The 16,539-nt window shown below is 38.7% G+C and overlaps 1 protein-coding gene across 2 annotated transcripts in view; it reads left to right on the top strand.

Annotated features, from left to right (window-relative positions):
• Window positions 1-2,711: 2,711 nt before the first annotated feature.
• The window catches only part of PLOD2 (procollagen-lysine,2-oxoglutarate 5-dioxygenase 2), an 87,904-nt gene continuing 74,076 nt past the window's right edge, over window positions 2,712-16,539 (top strand). For both annotated transcript variants that reach the window (XM_039851772.1, XM_039851771.1), the window contains exon 1: window positions 2,712-3,005. In XM_039851772.1, coding sequence (XP_039707706.1) covers window positions 2,861-3,005 — 145 coding nt within the window. In that variant the 5' untranslated portion in view covers window positions 2,712-2,860. The remainder of the gene's footprint in view (window positions 3,006-16,539) is intronic.

Below are 16,539 nucleotides of genomic sequence, written 5' to 3'. Positions count from 1 at the left end.
AGGAGGTGGCACCTGAGTCTGATAGAAGTCAGCCCAAAGAAGGGAAGAAGAGAGGTTTGGAAAAGAACTTTCTAGATAGAGAAGTAACATGAACAAAGCCAAGCTCTAGTCACCTGTGATAGATTTGATGTACCCATTATTGGCTAACTTCCTTTTTTACCCTCAACTACTCCTCTTCCTTTAAAGTACCAACAAATTGTTGGTCTTTAAATATTGTCTCAAGGTTAGCCTCTGGAAGAACCCAAATGAAGACAGTGATTCTTGCCCAAACTCTGGAGCATAAAAATGACAATATCTTTGGGAGATAATCAGGCAAATCATGTTGGTTGGATAGAGGATATAGGTAGAGGTGAATAGGTTTGATAGCAAAGAAATTTGAATTCTAGGTTAAAGGATTTTAATTGCTTCAAATCCCTTATGGAATCTTTGAGTTTGGGGGTAAAGTAATCAAAAAGATATCTGAGTATGATGAACTTAACTGTGGTATATAGTGGTCCAGTCCTGGGGGCAAGGAGAGTCTACAGGGATGAAACAGTTGAAACAGCACTGTTAGGGTATATTCAGAAGCACATTAGTGAGGTGACAGTGAAAATGGAGAGGAGTAGATGGAGGCGATATGTGAAGGGGGAAAAAAAGACAAGATATTGGTGTCAGGCTCTGTGTGTTATAGGGGGTGGGAAGAGAGAAGTAGAAAATGTTTGAGGCTATGTGATTTAGAGAGCAGCAGTATTATTAACAGAGATGAGGAAACTGTGAGTGGGATTTGGATTTGATGAGTTAAATACATTTGGACCTGTTCCAGTGGGATGTCTAAGTAGGGATGTTCAGCAGACAGCTGAAATATAAGAAGGTGGGAAGAATTTTGTTTCAGAATTGGGGCTCTTTCAGATGATGATAGATGTGTCTGGCTATTTTGAAAATCCCAAAGAAATACTTGTTTTATACAAATCTTACAATCCTGACTTTGTGACTCTCTAAAGAGAATGGTGAATGTTATGGTAACCTGAAATGATTGGTAGACTTTGCAACTGAAACACACACACACACACACACACACGTGATATGGAGAAGCTGTAAGTGTGCATGGGGTCGTGAGGGAATTTGGGAGGGCAGAAAGCTAACCATGCAAGTTCTTGAAGATACCGGACAACTAGGAAAGCGCGAAGTCAGGTTCAAAAAGTCTGGCAGAGTTCAGGCACAGTAGACAAATTTGGAATTCTTGAGGGCGAGATTTGGCCAAAAAACTAGCCATTCTTAGCAGAGTCCTCAGACTCAAAGGACTAATGCTATTGGCTTTCTGCCTACTTTTATGGAGTGGTGCTGGCCGTACACTGAAGGACGTTATTAAGGAATACATCCCTTAGCTTTTTCTTCTTCAGGCTAAATAAACCTCATTTCATTCTTTGCACAGGTCATACTTTCCATTTCTTTAATTATTTGTTACTCTCTCTGAACTTTCTCCAATTTTCCTTTTAAATTACTGAGACCAAACCTTCAAAACACAGTAACAATTGGCTTACTTCTGGGCACAGGAAATGATTCTTCTTCTAAAATGTTACACCCCAGGCAACATTTCTTTGCAGGTTTTTCCACCTGTTTTTAATGTGACCATTTAGTGCTCATCTTATTCTAGACTCCATGTTAATTTTAGACAAAATATGATCATAATGGAACATATCTTTTTCTGTTTTAACTTCAAAGGTTCAGAGTTGGAAAGGGTACATTGGCTCAAATCAGGCTTCCCCCACTCCGTTTTCGGAAGATAGAGGTAGATTACAGAATACTGCCATAGTACAAGTCTGATTCTTTTTGTCCCTTAAGACAGCTCATATCACATAATATGAGGCAACATTTTCACGCCTTCGCCTTAATTTGTGCTTTTGCCCCTGCTCATCCCAATAGATTAAACACCGGGCTAGATAAAAGGTGATAAGAAGGAAAAAAAATTGCTTAGACATGAATCAAAACTGGAAGCAGCGGAGGACCCGCCAAGGAGGACATCTCTGGGAGTAATTTTCCATGTGGACTGAAGGATGATCTTGTAAGGTACAGTCTCAGGTTACACACTCTAGACTCCAATTCTGCCGGATTTGCAAGCCATTACTGGAGAGAGTCTGTGGCTCTACTGGCAGAAGAGGAGGAGAAAGAAATGTTCACCGGACAATAAAAACTTTCGGTTTACACAGTAAAATAAATACAGGGCCTTCCTTTTACAGGGTGAAGAAACTTGACCCCTGAGTTTAACGGAGGATCCATTTCCATGCTTAGAATCTCGCGAGGTCCTATTCAGCCAAAACTGCTCTAGATTTGCAGTCACTCCTGACAGCGATGGAATCCAAATCCAGAGAAGGGCAAAGTCTCCCCCTTTGAGACTAATGAAAGGAAAGCTGCTGGTGCTGGGGCAGCAGAGAGGAGGATCAGGCGCGTACCACCCGCCCGCCCAACTCCCGGCGGCTCCTCCTCGCTCCCCTAGGCCCACTCCCAAACTTAAGTACACGCTTCGCGTTCCAGCCAGAAGCCCTGCGTGAGCCTCTACACGTAGCCGCAGACAGCTCCTTAAATAGGTCGGAGTTGAGCAAACAACCCAGACGCGAGGCTGAGAAGCGAGAGGAGACAACCACAACGCTGCGGCGCGGCGGGTCAGTGGGCGGCCAATAGCTAGGGCACGGCCCGCCCCGTTGCCGCCCCCTCCGGAGCCTATAAGTCGCCCGCGGCGCCAGGGCGCCTGCACGTCGGTCCGACTCCGGCCGTGGGTCCGTTGCGCGCGCTTGGCCCCACTCGCTGCCCCCGCAGTCCTGGCCCGGGGCGGACCAGTGGTCCCCGCGCTCTCGCGAGAAGTTCGCCGCCGTAGGGCGGTGGGATGCCAGAGCCCTCACGGGCCCTGGAGGGGCGGAAGATGGGGTGGTGCGCAGAAAAGCCGCAGCTTTTGCTGCTGGCTCTCATCCTCCAGCCCTGGACTCCCTGCCTAGGTGCAGACTCGGAGAAACCCTCCAGCATCCCCACAGGTGAGCACTCCCGCGGCCCGCCACTGTCCTGTGAGGCTCGTCCCGGTGGGCAGTTCATTCATCCTTCAGCCCATCGCGCGGAGCTTGCTGAGTGCGTAGGTGTGTGTGGGTGTGTGAAGGGGGTCCTGTCCCTCCCCGGAACAGCAGAGGTGAGTGGAGACTGGACGTTCTCCAGGCCCACCGAGGTGAGCGGGGTGTATTGTCCTTCTTCTCCGAGGAACTGAGTGAGCTCCGGCGGGGCTGTTCCCTGGAGAAGTGCGGGAGCGCCCGCCTTCACCAGCTCTCTGAGTTCTCTGTAACCTGAGAGCGCAAGAGTTTTTCTACAGCACAAGTTGGGGTTTCCTTTGGTTTTGCAGGCCACTGGGCACGAACACCTTTCCTGCAACTTTCCTTTCTCCTTCTTTCCTGGAGTTGGCTTGATTTATCCGTGTTAGACGAGGCAGTACTCCCTCTGTGACCTAAACACGGGGCTCAGTGTAGTTTCTGATTGATGGTGACACATTCCTTCCAGCGCCCCGGGAAGCAGCCGGTAACACCTACCTTTTGCCAAAAACAACGCTCAAAACTGTGGTGGTTTCAGTAAGGCTGCTTGGCTATCCAGTACCCCGAGGCAGCAGCTTTTCCTCCTTTGGGATTTGGAGGGGAAGCTGTGGACAGACAGCTTCTCCCCTTAGCCACCCTTTTCCTAAGCCTGGTGCCGTTCTTGTTTTCAGAAGCTCGAACTGCAGCAAATAGACTAGTCAAGTTCATGTAAAACAAAACTTTTTACATTTAGTCAAATTAAAGAGTCTTACCACATGTTTGTCTAAACATACTTTGCTGCCAAACGTACTTTGTCGCACATGAGGTATCCTTGGAGTTTTCCACTTTGTCCTTTAACTCTGTGCTCAGTTCTCTGAAATTAGAGTTTGCATTTAAATGACCTGCTATACTTTTTTTTTAAATTAGGATCATTTTGGCACTTTTTTTTTTTTTTTTTTTTTTTTTGCTAAGTAGTCATTTATTTTTTTCTGCTTGAATTTTGCTTAACAAGGGTAAATCTATTTCAGGTTTACATTCAGATGTTAACATTTGGTGTAGAGCTCAGCGAATCCACGAAGCAATAGTTTTGTCTTTAAATATTTCAGAAAACTTCAGTGGGCTAAACTGTCCATCTTTCTACATTCCTGACAAACAGTACGTGCTTTGTTAGCTTGAGAAACTTCGGTATTCGCATGGATTTCTCTCAGATACATGTGGTGGTTTTAAAATGGGTTTCTGAACCCTGTGTGGTGCCTTTAAATTTGAACTGAATTTTTTCATAACTTCAAAATTTTCTTTTAGTGTATCACCTAGAAAATAGACAAGTAAGTGCCTTCATCAAACTTGGAACTGGAGACATTTAAAAAACAATTTTCCCTAGAAAAATGATGTTGTTGTTGTTGTTGTTGTTGTGAAACACCTAAAGAAACGTGCTGGGAAATAAAATAACATCTAAGTGCTTTGTTACTTTTAGAGGGACCTCTTCAGCCTTTGTATATTTTATTTCACTTCATTACCAACACTCTTCACTTTTTATAGAAGGCATTTCTTTGTTGCTGACTTTAAGTTTACCGTCAAAGTCATCCTCCTTTCCCATTCTGGCATTTAAGTTTCATGGAACTGGACAGTAAAGTTTTAATGGATTGTAACTTCAGAGAAAGGGAATTTCAGATGTGAATGTTTTCCTTAGAAGATGACCACATAAAACTCACTGCTGAAATCTGAGGACTGGTTTGGTTTTGGTGTGTGTGTGTTGAAGGGGTGGGGTCGCATAGGGAATTCAGTTATTGTGTAAGTGCAGGAAAATATTAATTTGTAATAGGTAGAACTAGCAGTAGCAGGTTTGATTATAAACTTTAAGCAGATGTGGTAAGTTAATAAACATAGAGGGTACAGTGCTTGATAACATGGCAAGAATCATGGACTGTGTTCCATTTTCCGCCTAAAATATTACAAACGAAAATTATTGAATTGGAAACTTATTTGGTAAATAGCAAGCAAACTTTAGAACTCTTAAGTTGTCTAGCTTAATAGGAGGTCTGTAAGAAGAGTGCTTATCACCTCTAACTCCCTATATTTGTCACCATGTCCCAGCTAGCCATGAAGAAATAGATTAGACCAGAGTTTCCTAGCCCTATTGACGTTTTGAGCCAGACAATTATTTATTGTGGGGGCTGTCCTGTGCATTTTAGTATTTAGCAGCATCCTTGGCCTCTACCCACTAGATGCCAGCAGTACTGTCCTCCAGGTATGAGAACGAACAATGTCTCAAAATGAAAATTGGCCAGATGTCTCCTGAGGGTTTGAAAACCACTTGGTTGGACAAATCTATGTGTATTTGAGGCAATGTAGCAGTGTAGTGTCACTGGCATGATAATAGAAACTCTCTTTTGACAGCAAATATAAGGATTTTTTTATTTTTCCACTATAGTAGGGAATGCGCTAGTTGAAGCACATTAATCAATTTTTGGAATATAGTTTTTCCTATCTTTGATGCCGCGTGTTGACCACAGTTGAGAACACTGCTTTTTATTATATTTACTGAGAGTTTTGCTTTGTGCTGTTTTCATTCCTTTTTGGTTGCCATTTCATTCTTAGCATAGAAAAGATCTAAACAAAATTCTGGTTAAAAACAATCATTTTCTCCTGAAATCATTTATAGGAATTTTACCTTAAAATTATATGCCCGTGGGAGCTTTTAAGGCAAAATACTTCTAATGAGTATCTAAAAATCAGGTTCATACCCTGATTATCTTTTCTGCACTTTTCTGCCTTCTAGATGAGAGAGAGGATGGATTTATTTCTGCCAGGCATTTTCAAAAGGGCCCTAGACCTGGATCAAAATTTTTATGTTTTCTAAGGCACTTAGACGATTTCATGTTCTAAATTGGGCAGACTCAAGTTTTGAGCACAAATGGAGGAAATGGTTTCACATCTTTCTGTCAAGACTAGTATTTTTCAACCATGTTCATTTATGAACTCTTTCATTTACTCTGACGCATTCCAGAAGGAAAGGAGAGGTTTGTTCCTATCTGCTGATGCAAACTGGCAATTTACGGGGTGGAGAGGGAAAGAGCAAGGTCCTGGAGAAACCTCTGGAAGGAAGGGAGAGAGGCTTGTCCTCTGTGCACTTTCTGTGTCCTGGGCTCCAGTCACATATGACTCATCATCCTTAAACAAACTGTGTTTTATTTCATAGTGTAAAAACAGACATTTGAAACAACTCTAGACAGTGTAAGAATAGGAAATGAAAATTAAATTGAGATACCCTTTTCTACCCATCATATTGGCTAAAACATTTAAAAATAAAGTCATTATATTAAATGTAAAGATGAGAACTGTCAAACTATTGATAAAAGAACAACATCTTTGGAGAACAGTTTAGTAGTGTCTAGTGGCTTTGAGAATCCACATATCCTGCAATCCTAGATATGTATATGTACAGTATAGAAAGCTCTCTGTATCTACATGTTCCATATTAGTGGGTTCCACATCCACAGGTGGGAATCTGCAGGTACAGAGAGCTGACTATATACATTATTTTATACCATTTTATATAAGGGACTTGAGCATCCAGTGGATTTTGATACCTGTGAGGGATCCTAGAACCAATCTCTTGCGGATACCAAGGGACAACAGTACTCTCAAATTTCTGTGTCTGCCTGTTGATATTCCATTCATTGTTTAAATCTGGCTCAGAAAATTCTTCCCTTTACTATCTTTTGTTTGGCTCTCTTTCTAACTTCTTAATGCAGTTGGTTTATATAAATTATACCTGTTTTGTATGATAGATGTTTATGTTTAATAAATTACAAATTCTTTGAAGTAAGGACTGAGTCCTATTGATCTTTGTGCTCTTCACAGTGCCTTCCCTGTTTTTTGAACTCAAAGGTTCTTGGTTTTTATTTGAGTTTTTGGCTCACTCAGAGGGTTATGAAAAGTGGCATGCTAGCTGCTCCTTTCCCCAGGATTTTAATTCAATTTACTTAACTTCCTTTCTCTACCCAGGGACTCATACACTACCATGACCTAGCAATTTACCAAGGAAACATTAGGAAAGACCTCGTTTCTGAACTAGAGTTGGCAACTCTTCTCCATAGGTTATATTTTTTGCTCTATATACCTTGCTCACTTCTTAATCACCTTCAGAAATGCTTTCAGGTGATTGGATACCATGATCCTTTTTTTATACATGATGAAATGGAGATTTGGAATGGTTATGTAACTTTCAGAAGATCTCGTAGCTGGAAGACAACACAAGAGGGGCTTGCGCCCTTTCTCCAGGGTGTGTTTATGCCTTTCTTGACCCCTTCATTGTTTTGTTGGACTTTTGAGACCTATGAGAAAGAAATGGAGACTGGGCATCAGAGACCTAAGGAAGCAAAAGGAAGACTTTGCTAAACGAGAAAGCACATACTTTGTAGGTTTACGTAAATGGAGAGGAAAAGGATAGGTACAAACTGAAGGAAAACTGGGTCCTAGGCCCTGGTGATAAACTATGGCTCATGTCCTGTGGGAAAGATACAGCTACCTGTTTTTGTATGGTTGGTGAGTTAACGATGGTTTTTATATTTTTAAATGGCTGAAAAATAGCTAAGGAAGATTAATATAGTGCGATGTGAAAATTACATGAAATTCAATTTTCAGGGTACTTAGAGTTTTATTAACTCACAGCCACATTTGTTCATTTACTTATTGCCTGTGGTTACTTTGGTGCTACAAGGCATAATTGAGTAGTTGCTACAGAGACTGTATGACTTTCAGAGTCTAAATTATTTACTGTCTGTCCCTGTACAGAAAAACTTTGCCAACCCATGCTGTAGGAGATGACATTCCCATTTAAGTTGTAGCTCATGAAGATCTGCTGCTCTCTGGGAAGGAGCTTGATTCTGGACAGTAGCAGCTGATTCTGGATATTTGAAAGGCCTGTTATTTATTAATTAAAGATTAAGGTGTACAGCCTGGTGATTTGATTTACATATATTATGAAATGATTACCACATTATGTTCAGCCAACATCCATGTTCTAATATAGGTATAATAAAAAGAAAAAAGAAGAAAGGAAAAAATATTTCTCTTTGTGATGCGAACTTAGGATTAACTCTTAACTTTTCTATATATCATTACAGCAGTGTTAGCTATAGTCATTCGTAGTACTTATTTATCTTACAACTGGAAGTTTGTACCTTTTGGAGAGCCCTGTTTTTCATTTTAGACTTTTGAATTCAAACATCGAGCTTCTCTGTTACTTCCTTTTAAACATGGCTCTTGATGCTAACTAGATATGTACCTTGTTGTAAATAGTGTACTCGTGACCAGAAATGACTAAAACATTCTGATGTCTGGTTGGCAAGGAGATGCTTATTTCCTCTTCAGTGCTTGTGTGTGTTCTAGTAATTTGGTCTAGAAATTTTGCTATAAATTTGTGGCTTAGTACCTGGGAGGAAATGGTTAGCACATTTATCGATGAGTATTTTTATTCTTCTTCAACCATTGCTGTAAATTAGGCTAAACAAATTGGTGGCTTTGAAAGTGATAGATATTTTTCTATTTTACTAATTTGCGTGTGCTGTGGTGTGCTTGCCTCACTGAAATAACAGAACTGATTTTCAGAGCTATTAAGATTTTAGTTAGCCAAGAAATAGTTATCCAGAGTAGTAGAATGGTAAACAGTGTGTCATGATTTGTTATTTTTACACTACTTACTTGCTTAAGGCCAATATGTTACCACTTGTATTTGATAATGATGCTACTATAGATGGTTCTAGCAGTACAGAATTGATTACTATCTTTTTAACTGTCACAAAAATGTCCCTTCAAAAAATACCATTTATAATTAAAAAAACACAGTAACTTCAAATAAGTTTTAATGTTTCATAGTCAGGATAACTTTAAAACAAAAGTCAAAGAAAAGAGGTATGTTACTTTTCTACCCAGAGGAAAGTTTTCCATTACATATTTTCTTTTGTGTGTTAAAAGATGGAAATTGACTTCTATTATTAATTTTAATTTAGTTTTTAAATATAAATCTCTTTATTAAAAAATCTAATTCAGGTTAGTGCATTTACATACTTAGTCACTAGATTGATTCACAAGCATTTTTCAAGCCTTAATTGTATTAGTAACATACTATAGCAGTTTGGGGAAAATAATAAGCATTTTTTATTCCTGTTGAAATATGGCTATATCTCCTCCTGTCTTAAATTTATTTCTTATTGGAGGTGTGATTGAGAAAATGCAAGAAATTTTGTTTAAGGTTTAGTGTGTATAGGCTTAGAATTAGATTTTGTCTAAAGGGAAAAAACTTTAAACAAATAGTGAGCTGACAGTCTTTCTTTCTTTTTTTCTTTAACTTTTATTTCAAGGACAGTAAACACTGAAATTTTGTTCTTTTCTGTTCTTTTTGACTTTTACTCTTCCTACAAGGAAGTAACAGTTTCTATGCAAGTTTCTGAGTGGTGGGGATACTCTCCCCAGTCACTATCAAGACAGTGACAGGATCTGCTACATCTGAGTATCCTCTTCCTTTGAACTGAGGGCTCATATTTCTGAAGAAGTACTGTATTTATAATAAAAGATTTCAGTAGAAATAAAAAAAAACACATTTGAATTTCAATATAATTCAGAGAACTTGCTTGTTACTATAAATATACTACATAAAACTTTTAATACAAATAAGAGCTTTGGAGGATATACAACTAAAATGAGGGGCTAAATGATCAGGAAAAGTGTTTGTAACATAGTTGAGTTTCTAAAGTGGGCAGACTTACAATTTTCATTGTTATATTGATTGTTATATTGATTGTATTATTGATTTTTATTATCTTGGTTGCATAGGTGTCCTGGTATTTATTACATTAATTGCTCATCAGCTCATTTTCTTTATGATTACACTCTCAACATTTCAAAAGAAATTCTGCTACTTATTTTATAGTTACTGCTAATATGTTTTAAAGTTCCTTCCAAAGAGAAAGAGGATTCTCCTCTACTTTAAATGCTGTGGTTCTCCTCTGTGCTGTGGACACCATATGGTAAAGATTCTTATGGCATGGAGGAACTATAAAGCACATGCAATTTTTATCACTCTTATTACCACCCCCAGTCAGTCCCAGACACACAAGGGCACGAAGGAGATATTGCATATGCATCATGCCACACAGCTTCACCTTCTGCAGCACAGCAGCAAGTGGAAGAAGTATGTGGAATCCTGGCACTCTTGGGTTTCCGATTCTGGGATATTGTTCAGGAAAAGTCCTGGGAGCTATACTTTTTAATTCCAGTGACCGCAGAGCTCCAACACAGAGCCAGTGTCTCATCAGCAAGGCTGTGTCATTGACTAGTCTGTTTTGCTGGTTTGAAGCCACACTTTTATGGGGCTTTAGGGTGCTAATTATTTGTAGTTGCAATACACAGGGCTAAGGAGGGAGCTAGTTTTTTTTAGATATTTTAAATGCATTATCTAACCTGTTCTTTAATGTTGACCATTTTCTTTCTGGTTCTAGCAGTATACTAAACACCAGCAGCTGTTTCAGCATCTCAAAAAAAAAAAAATCAGCAAATATAGAATTTAAATTATTATTAAAAACAGAAAAGTTGGCTAACAGTTTGCAGGCAGACTAAAATGACCTCCCTAATTCAATCACCTGGGGAAGTCTCATAGAGCTGTCATGCAGAGAGCAAACTGTCTCTTTGATGGAATTTTCCAGTCATGCCCAAGCCAGCTCTGAGGCCCCTTGTGTTCAGAGGCCCTTTCTCTCCTGCTCTAGCCTTGCTGGGTCTTTCTTGGCCTCCAGCTGGCACCACAACTGTGACCATAGTGCTCTACTCGTCCAGACCCTCTGAAATTCCTGTCAGCCATGTCTAGAGAAGGACAATTCTCCTTTTCTTCTTAGTTTAGTTTAAACAGGGTTGGAATTTTTTAAACAGTGACTTTACTAGGTAACCAAGGGCAAAACAAACCCCCAAACTGGAAAATTACCACAGCAAAAAAATGAACAGACTTACAGAGAGACGCAGAAGTTTTACTCTACTCTGATTTTAGTTAGAGACCCACATACTTGGCATCCTCGGGAGTACATCGGTTTCTGTGTCTTTGCTCAGCTTTTCTTTCTCTGCTCTTCCATTGTACTCCTCACTTACCACTTTCTTTTACACAGACAGCTCTTTCTTCTCCAGGGTTGGAACCCATGAAGTTCATGGGTAGGTAAGTGTTAGTTAATAGGTTGTGAAATTTAAAAAATATATATGTATATTTATGTATGTCTGTGTATAAAACATATATTTTGGTTGCTACCCCCAGTTCTTGCTAATATTTGGTCTTTGAATTTTGTTCCTAAGTCACAGAGCTCCTAAAGACACAGAGCTCCTAAAACCCTTGTAATTTCTTGGGCGATAGGAGTATCTTTTGTTCTAATGAGACAACTCTTGGTAGGCTCTTGGATGGCAGTTGGCCACTAGAAAGAACAAGCCAAGATTAGAAGTTTGGAGCTTTCAGTAATACCCTCCATCTTCTGAAGAGGGAGAGGAGTTAGCCAATAAGTTAATAATTGTTCATACCTACATAATGAAGCCTGTATAAAAATCCTAAAGTATGGGGTTTGTAGAGCTTCTGGGTTGGTGAATCCATTTATGTGCCAGGAGGGTGATGTACCACAGCTCCACAGCTCTTGCACTCAGGATCCTTCCAGACTTCACCCTATGTATCTCTTCATCTAGCTGTTTATTTTAAAATATTGTATATTTTAAAATTTTTTTTTGTAATAAATCTGCAGTAGCGAATAAACTGTTTTCCTGGATTCTGTGAGCTGCTCTAGCCAATTACAGAACCTGAGGAGGGGGCCTTGGGAACCTCTGATTTGTAAGCAAAAGCTGGGGGTAAACTGGGGACCTACTACTTGAGATTGGCATCTGAAGTGACAGCAGTTTTGCGGTATGAAACCTTAACTTGTGGGGTCTGTAAAACACAACCAATGCTTTCCCTAGACATAGGGGGACTAGATATTTTTATACTTTTGTAAGGATATATCAGCATAACCTTAGCCATTAGACAACCTATTTTTTTTTTTCTATGGATGAAAGTTTTTATGCATTTTTGCCCATAAGTCTTTTGGTATTGCTTTAATTCTTGGCTTTGAGTAGTAATTAACATTTACTTTTATGAATCTATACACTTTAATATAGCTACATTTATTTAATTAACTCAACTTTAAAAATTCTCCCGGAATACATTTTTTATAACAATATTTCAAAATTTAATTCAGTGAGTATTGTTTGTGTTCAAAGTTGCCTTATGAGGAGGAAAAATAGAAAAAAACAAAACAAGACAAAAATCTCTCCAGGCTCAATTCCTGCTCCTCATTGAAATTTTAAGATTCTTACAGGGAAAATAATGCATATGTAAAACTGAACAAATGAAAGAAGCACTTATGATAAAGCAGCCTGGTCTATGGGGAAAAGAATAGACATCTGGGCGTCAGGAAACCTAGATCTGAGTTCTCCCCTTCCACTCTCTAACCTTGAGCCAATTACCTCACCCCTTGGCGCTTCCTTTGTAATTTATGTCTGTTATTTGATGTTTCTTGAATTCTAAGTTTCAGGATGTGTAGTAGAGACAAAGTGCAGCAGGAATCAAAAAAGAGGCCTCAAGTAAACTTACTATAATTCACTTGTTAGGCTAAAGGAAGCACAGATACAAAGTTGTTTTATATTTTAATATTCTAGTTATTCTCTCAGGAGCTAGACTTGGACAGGCCTCGATATTGCTTTTTTCCTAATTAACTGCTGATTTAGAGGTAAGAAAGGAAGGCCAAGAATAATTAGGCTTAAATTTACATTTAAAAATATTCCAAGTATTTTTATATGACAGGAGAAAACAGTCTGGTGTTTATATGAAACTATTTTCTGCCTTCTGAGAGGAATTGTATATTCTTTAGCACATTTAAATATTGTAAGCTATTTTACAAAATAACTATATTTTTCTGTTTCAATCCTGATTGTTTAAATCGTATTGGTTAATAAAAATGATGCTGGTAACTCTTTAGAAGTTAAAAACATTTTTTACATGAAATGTGCTATTTAAAATTAGAGGCCCTCTTCTAAATTGCTACTGAAACAGTTATCAAATCACCTACATCTATGTTTTAGATGCATTAATATCTTTAAGATACTAAGATTGTCTTTAATCAACTGGAAATATGGCAAATAAAATCAGTTTATGGGAGAAAAGCAGTATTTGTGTGCATATATATGTGTGTGTAAGCATATGTGTTTCTAGCCATGGTGATTATTGTTAGGCCTTATGAATGGAGTAGAAAGAATGTCTTTTGAGACTAGACTTTCCTTTGATATACTGCTCAATCATTGTCAGAGTTTATTTATTCTACATGGGCTTGCATCTGTGGAATGGAACATATCTAGTGAGTGCTATAGTCTTAGAGTCAGTTCTTGGAGGAAATGGTGGTACCAATGGTTTTTCTTTTTTCTTGGCTTTATTTCATACTGTTTGCAGAGGGATTTTATGTAAATTGAAGGAATCTGTTCCAATAAAGCAATTGGAGGGTAGCTTAATTTTGAAAATATATATACAGCTGTTGCTTTTTCAAGTCTAAGATTACCAGAAATCACAGAATCATTTAGCTTGTATGTTATTTTGGAGATTAACTGTGATTTATTGAATAAGCAAGTAAACATTAGCAAATGTTTCTCCATTAGAATAAATAGGTAAGGTTAAAGAAAAATCTGTTTTATTGAAGTGATAAACTAACCTTTATGTTATTATTTGATATAAAGTAGTTGATATTTTTGTTCCTCAAGTATAAGCATAGAGTTTTTTTCATAGGGTATAAATCTTAAACAGCCAAGCCACTCTTTTCCGTAGCGAGTCATTGAATTACACCTGTATCAACAGCACCGTGGTGGGTTACAGTTTTGGCTAAGTGGATAAGTAAGATTTTTCAGGTTGAGGTGAACAATAAATTAAGAAGCCTTCTTTAAACTATACATGAAAACTTGAGAAATGACTACAATTGACACTTATATCTCCTCTTCTCTAGCTGGATTTAAATTCTCGTAAATATAACGTATGAATTTTTCTTAATAAGTATCAGAAAAAAGCCTTTTGAAAATGAGTTTTATCAGTGTGAAGAGGAGATAAGGTAGAAGATAAGTGGAAAAGTGGAGGCGAAATTGCTTGCAAGTACGTTAGAAAATTATAAAATATGATTTGAATGGGTTCAGACAATTTAGAAAAGTCTGAACTAGAAGTCACTGCCCCAAATGCTGGCAAAGGGGAACTTTGCTTATGTAAAATTGGGCATGCCCTAAGAAATATGATTTGAGTACCTTCATACTAGGGATTTATTTATCTGGATTATGCTAATTAATGGTATAGCATTTTATATGAACCATAATAAATTGTATATCCCAGTTATTTTTGCTGTACCATGACTCTCAGCCTGTGGTCCAAAGTGCGTTGACCCTGGTGGCACATGTACACGGAGACAGTGTGTAGTACGAGATTTGTTTTCATCTGGTTGCATGTATTAACTGGTTGCCTTGGTTATCAGCAGAGGTTCAGAAATATAGACACTGTGACTCTGTGATGCGAACTGTAGATGTGTTCCATTGTGGAAGAGGGTGTTTCACACCACTTGGTATTTCTAAGTTGAGGTACAAGTCCATTGTACTTTGAATTATCTGGAGAACTGTATTAGTCCCCTTCCTGAATATATTGCTGAGAATTTGGGGAAGGTGCTACTTTGCTATTCAGACCTTACGGCAACTGCGGAGACAGTACAGAAGAGAATGTTTACTTTCAAGATATAGCCAGAGAGTTCTTTGTACAGGAAGGGGACTAGATATTTCTAAATGAATTAACGAGATGTATGAACTTGGCTGGCTTACTGGAATACATGATTTATTTTAAGGCCAGATGATCATAAACTGCTTGAATGCTAATTAGAAAAGGTGCTTTGTGGGAAACAGTGTAGGGTAGTAATTAAGGAGATGGAGTATTGGAATCAGACAGCCTGTATTTAAGTCCTATCTCTAACACTTACTTACTGGTTGTCCTTGGAGCAAGTTACTTAACCTCTCTGAATCACAGTTTCTTTATCATGGTAATTGACTCCTTGAATTGATTTGAGGTTAAATGATATAATTCTAGTAAAAGGCTTAGCATAGGGTCTACAAACAGAAATTGCTCAATAAGGAAGTGCTACTGTTATTATTTTAAACAATGTACTTTTAATTAGCGCTATTGTAAAGTGAAATAGAGAATATATGGAATTAATTCCTGGTTTGATTGATAGTGGGGAGAAAAATGTAGGGTGTTGATGAATTCTAGACAATAAGTTGTCCTGATATCCCTGGGTTTCCCATCTGTAGATTCAACCAGCTGTGAATTGAAAATAGTACTTTTTCTCTGCAATTGGGAATCTGTAGATGTGGAGGGAGACTGTATGCATTGTTCTACACTATTTTGTATAAGAGACTTAAACATCTATGGATTTTGGTATCCTTGGGGAGACAAGAACTAATCCCCTGTGGATAAAAAGGGCCGTTTCGGGAGGCAAAAGTTATATGTGGTTGGCGCCCCAATCCCCACGTTGTTCAGGGGTCAACTGTAATTTCTTCTTAAATTATTACTCTTGCCTCATTTTTCTCATACTAATCTTGTCACAAGTACAGTGGCTCTTACCTGGGACTGATTTTGCCCCCAAGAGTTGGGTGCTACTGGCATCCTGTGGGTGGAGGCCATCGGTGCTGCTAAAACATCTTACAACGCATAGCATGTATGTCTCTCACAAGAAAGAATTATCTGGCCTCAAATTTCAATAGAGCTAAAGTTGAGAAACTGCTCTAGTCTGACTGAACCTTTCTAATTTCACTGCCCTGTTTAGAAGCTTTCATCACCTTCCCTATTTCTGAATGTATTTATCATTATTTTCCAGTTTTCCCTCTGTATACATACTGGACTCTTCACTGTTCAGCCAAAATACTATGCTTTTACCTTTTTAAAGTCATGTCTGTTTCTATGTCAGGGTGCCAATCAGGAAAGAGAAGCCATTTTAGATATTTGGGGCAGAAAGCGGTTTTACAAAAGTAATTATGGGCCAACACAATTATTGGAAAGACTGGAAGAGCAGGCTTGCAGCTGAACCTCAGCATTGACTCCTAGAAAAGCATAGAAAGCTAATCAGATTAGGAAGTTAGTACCTCAGTCCCAATTGGGGGGAGTCAAGAGTCCTCTAGTAGAACTGCTGAGTTATGACTATGCTGCCATAAATATAATTCAGAGATCAGGAAGCTAGAAAACAGAATCCAACTATTGCTTCTTTCCCTCTCCTCCCTTTCTTCCTCTCCTTCCTCTTTCTTTCCCCTTCCCTATCTTCCTCCCTTCTGCTCTTCCTCCCTATACAAACTAGAACACTAATGTAGCATAACCCGACATCTTCAGGACCATGCTTACCAAGAGAGAACATGGACAGTGAGGAATTCAGAAGTAGTGGGGAGA

Source organism: Pteropus medius, unplaced genomic scaffold (genome assembly GCF_902729225.1).
Source record: "Pteropus medius unplaced genomic scaffold, Ma_sr-lr_union100, whole genome shotgun sequence".
Classification (NCBI taxonomy): domain Eukaryota; kingdom Metazoa; phylum Chordata; class Mammalia; order Chiroptera; family Pteropodidae; genus Pteropus; species Pteropus medius.
Note: the sequence above shows the minus strand (reverse complement) of the source record. Positions and strands in the feature narration are given on the sequence as shown.